Source organism: Lactuca saligna, chromosome 5 (genome assembly GCF_052625555.1).
Source record: "Lactuca saligna cultivar CGN05327 chromosome 5, ASM5262555v1, whole genome shotgun sequence".
Lineage (NCBI taxonomy): Eukaryota > Viridiplantae > Streptophyta > Magnoliopsida > Asterales > Asteraceae > Lactuca > Lactuca saligna.
The window spans coordinates 282,085,771-282,090,637 of NC_136421.1; the positions used below are offsets into that span (position 1 = coordinate 282,085,771).

Genomic DNA, 4,867 nt, shown 5'->3' on the forward strand with positions numbered 1-4,867 from the left:
TTTTTGTGAGACAAAGTTCACTCGCTTAATTATTTAAGCAATAATATTAAAGATCTGATAATTATAACAAGAATTTCCCGACAGAGAGCTCAACAAATTTGTATAGATCTATACGGGATTGACAATCGTGCACACAAATTGTTCGCTACAGTTAGGTTGGTATGCCTATGAGTGACAAATGTCATTACAGTTTCGGCACCTACAAAGCGTCATATCATGCTTACTAGTCATAACATGGTTATAATAACTCAGAAAAAGATATGAACATATACGATTAGTGTATAAATAATTAAACCAAAGAGTATGAATACAAAGTATTGTTTTAAAGAGTACAGATACAAAATATTGGTTTTACAATAATAAGTATATACTGTGGAGTCAGGCACACTTATATTTAAAGGGTTTTCAAAGAGTAAAATTTTGAGAACTTGAAAAACATAAACAATACGGGAAATAATCTTTTTATAGTTTTATTGTAAACTAAAACTATGTTACACTATTTTATAGTACAACAACACTTACACAGAACGGTTTATGATATTAAAACTACTTTCAGTTATATTAGAAAATATTGGATTTTTTGGAACAGTAAACATAATTACTATTTCAAGAAACAAAAAACAAGTTGTTAAACATAAATACTTATGCACTCACCAACTTAAATGTTGATACTTTCTTTTTTTAAACACTTGTATTCTTAGGGAACCAATATATATGTACATACTTAGGATTTTGAGAAGGCAGTGCAGTATAGAGTTGCATCTTTTGTTTTTTGCTATATCTACTTTTGATGTTATATACATTTGACTTGAATACTACGTAAAACTTATACATTATTAGTAGAATGTTTGTTGTACTATGATGCATGTGTTGTTATACTTACCATGAAATCATCCAACCTCGGACGTTTCTGCCGCTCCGGTTTGGGGGTGTGACAAGTAGAGTTGCAAAACAAAGACGCCATTGTTGTTGGAGCCATGTATGTTCCAGAAAATCAAGGTTTAATTCGTAGGTGGAAGGAAGGGAAGGCGGGCGACGATGTGCTTGGATGAAGTAGTAGAAATGGAAGTTGTTAGCCGGAAATAGGAAGTGAAGAGATCGTCGAAGAGGGCCACGACTAGGGGTGACAATTCTCCACCCATCTAGTAAACCTACATAAGAATAAACGGATTTGGTTTAAGATTTCTGACCTACCAACCCACTTATTTCATGGATCGGATTGAGTTATGTATTTGGGTTTGTGGGTCAAACCGTTTGATATATATTATATTTTATTAAAAGAATTTATATTTATTTATTCATTATGACTTTATGTAGATGCAACGTCGTCTTTATCTTACTTCCTTACTGCAGCAATAACCTCCCTCCATTACATCTTGTGACATGCATTTTTCAACTTTAACGGTTAAAATGTACAATATTTAATTGAAGGACCATTTAAACACGAAAGTTGGACTTTAATTGAGTAACCATTTATAATCGTCTAGATTAGGTTTTCAACATCATAAATTACTTGTATTCATATATTAATAGTTATAATTTATAAAAAATCTGTCAAATACAAACATCATACGTATGAATCCACTCATTTTCGATTCAATTAGCACCCAATTACACACTAATACGAAGACATGGATTATTAACTTGGAACCCTGTACAAAGAGATCAACACATAAACCACTACAAAACTTTTCCCACTCACATAACATTCAACTCTCCGCACTTTCCACAAAAGCATCTCATCGAGCAAAAACCAGTCCCACTAAATTCAAGAAACCGTTTTCTTTACACTCCATCTATGTCCACCTCCCGCCGGAGCACCACCATGGTTCACCGGTGCACAACCATACGCCGCCTGTGAACCACCATGCCGCCTCCCGTTTCCGGTGCTCCTCCGAGGCTGATTTTTCATAAACCTCGATGTTTTATACCTCGACATGTTGTTCCCATTGTTACTCACATCACCATAAAAACAGTTGTTATTATCATACATTTTCATATTCCAACCCCAATGGTCTTCTTGATCACCTTTCGTTTTGTCCACATTTTCACTCCACCCCCACCAACTATTATTATTGTCAACAACACCCCTTGTGTTTCCTTCAATGTTGTATTCCGGAGATGTATTGGGGTTGGGGGATTTCTTTTTGTCATCATCGCTATCCCCCCATCCGTAAGGTGAGAAGCTTTGATAGGAAGGGGGAAAGCTGGAGCCAAATATTACTACTTGTTCTTGTTCGTCTTTGGAACCGGAATCAGGAACTACGGAATCGGAATCCAGGTCTAGAATCAGATTCGGATCAACTTCGGAATCCCAATCGATATTGTCGATGTAGATATCGGGATCGGGTAGCCGATTGTCGCAAGGAAGGCCGTGTATATTTGCGTAGAAATTGTTTTTTGCAGATTGGAATGCTTCTTTCCCCGCGGAATCGTTCCATTTGATTACATTGTCATAGAGATGGATGAATCTTTTTGTTTCCACAAGTTTTTTCCATGGAATTGAGCCAATTGAAGAGCAAAACTTTTTCTCCCATGAAGGTACGCTTTGTTGCCAATTTGGATTCCCACCTGAAGAATTAAATATAGTTTGGGTGAAGTGAATGCTAGTTTTGAAGGAACAAAGGAATTGGAATTTGAAGGAATATGAAAGATGAATGAGCAGAAGTGATAACGAAACCAAAACCTAGGAAGCGAAACAGTGATTAGGCCATTAGGGCATATACTAAATTTAGGGAAAATATATGGCCACCGTTGAAATCACACCAATTGCTTTATATAAACAAACATTTGTAGCAAACTCATATTCTCTTAATCATAAAAATAAAGAAATTGCAGAGATCAGTAGCAGATTTGGTGGTGTTCGTTAGATTTTTCGTTCATCCAATCCTAAAATGCACGCAACCCAATGCAGAAAAGAAATTTTCCAGCAGCACATTAACTCGTTTTAGAAGATGAAAAGCGTGATTAGAACCGAATCTCAAAATTCATGCCATAAAGAGAATAGAGACAAAGGCGAACAGCATCATTACAGCAAAATCGACAAAAATCAAAACAGTTAAACGATCATACCGAGAGGAGGAGGCTTTCTGTAGCTATTTGGCCTTGTTCTTGTGACCTCTTGATTGTAATTAACACCTTGATCTCTCCAACCATCCATGATCACTACACCACAAACAAGAGATTCGTTCGAACACCAACGTTAAATTTGAAACAAATGAAGTAAATAGTAGTGAACAAAAGTCAGATCGAGGTTGCAGATTAGAAATCAACTGAAAGCAAAGACAAGTTAACTTAGATTTACCTCTGAAACCTGAAAAACGGAATTTTGCAGCAAACCCTGAGTTTGGTGTTCAGAAATTTTTGGGTTTTTATCCTGGAAACGGGTCTCTAATGGGGTGCGTCGTTGTTGTTGTTTTCCCGAGTTCTTATTTGTTGCCCCCGTTTTATGCGAAATTACCAAATTGTCCTTTTAGTTTATTATTAGTTGCGGGAAAGTTATTGATATCTTCATCATTTTTTTTTTTTTTTTATTCTTTTCTTTTTTTATTATTATGCTTAAAATTGATAGATCCTTTTTCATGCTTTCATTTAATATTTTGGCCGTTGAAAATGATAATTATATATTTATCTTTTCATATATGTCGACGCAGTTTTCGCAATATCTCTCCATAAGAGTATAAAGAATATATTTTTATATATTCTAACTGGTTTAGACTTCTTTCCTTTTAAACGTTTTTGTAGTATTATATGGTTATTAATATCCTAATCTTATCTTAAGATCATACAAACGAAAAACAAGCCCTATCTCAATAGAGTTATTTGAAGCAAGATTTAGAGGATGTTTGGGATTATTTTTGAGCATCAAAAGTTCTTGTAGAATGACTTTTTGTAAAATGTTTTTGCAAAAAAAGATCTTTAAAACGTGTTTGGATTAACAAAAGAACTTTTGATTTAACTTATATAGGTAAAACAATAAAAAGTCATGATTTTGTGACTTTTAGAAGCTCCTTATTTTCTTATTGTCAAAAGTCATTTCCAAAAGATCTTTTGAACGATCTAAACACCTTTTGGCTTTTCTTTAACTTTTTTGGAAAAATTAAAGCCAAAAGCTATTTTAAAATCAACCCCAAACACCCTCTATAGTCGGATTTTAAGATTTCGACTAAGATCTTAAGATCTTAACATGATTCAATTTCATCTTTTAGTTTAGGGATGAGTGTGGGATGGAACCGGTACTGACCCACATCGTTTCCGATTTCCTGAAAACCGAATTTGGTCGAAAGTTAATCCTAAGTACCGGACCGATTAACATCATTGATACCGGTACTGGGAATGATAACGGTTTTCGGTACTAGTACATACCGGTACCGTCGGTATCGATTCCTGAATTTCATGTATTTGGAGTACTAAGTACCGCCTCATATTTTTAAATTGGTATAGTTTGGTATCGGTTCTGGTACGGTACCGATACAGGTTCGAGATTTGGGACAAACTGCTCATCCCTACTTTAGTTTCATTATATAATCAAACCTAAAAAACCCTTTTATTCAATTTGAAATTGAGTATCACTAATTGCAAGAAGGCTCATAGAACATCATCAATTTATCAATTCATCTCAAATTAAATATAAGTATACTCATAATATTCACTTTGTAATTTTAAGCCTTTAATTATAGCGGATCACAATGATTTTAATTTTTTGTAATTAAAATATTTTCTTCTTAATTAATATTTATGGTATTTAATAACAAAAATTGTGATTAATGCATAACAAGTTAGAGTTGATTGACGTTTTAATCCACATATAAAGTTATAACTTATAATATATAATGTACATCCAAGACTCACAAGTAATTTGAATCTT

The 4,867-nt window shown here is 34.0% G+C and overlaps 1 protein-coding gene across 1 annotated transcript; it reads right to left on the bottom strand.

The window, feature by feature from the left end:
• Positions 1 to 1,502: 1,502 nt before the first annotated feature.
• Positions 1,503 to 3,425, bottom strand: LOC145048021 (uncharacterized). Its single transcript, XM_078996403.1, has 3 exons — positions 3,305 to 3,425; positions 3,073 to 3,165; positions 1,503 to 2,571 (listed from the first exon to the last, which is right to left on the bottom strand). The coding sequence occupies exons 2-3, from the start codon at positions 3,158 to 3,160 to the stop codon at positions 1,769 to 1,771; spliced, it is 891 nt and encodes a 296-aa protein (XP_078852529.1). The 5' UTR covers positions 3,161 to 3,165; positions 3,305 to 3,425; the 3' UTR covers positions 1,503 to 1,768.
• Positions 3,426 to 4,867: the final 1,442 nt, after the last annotated feature.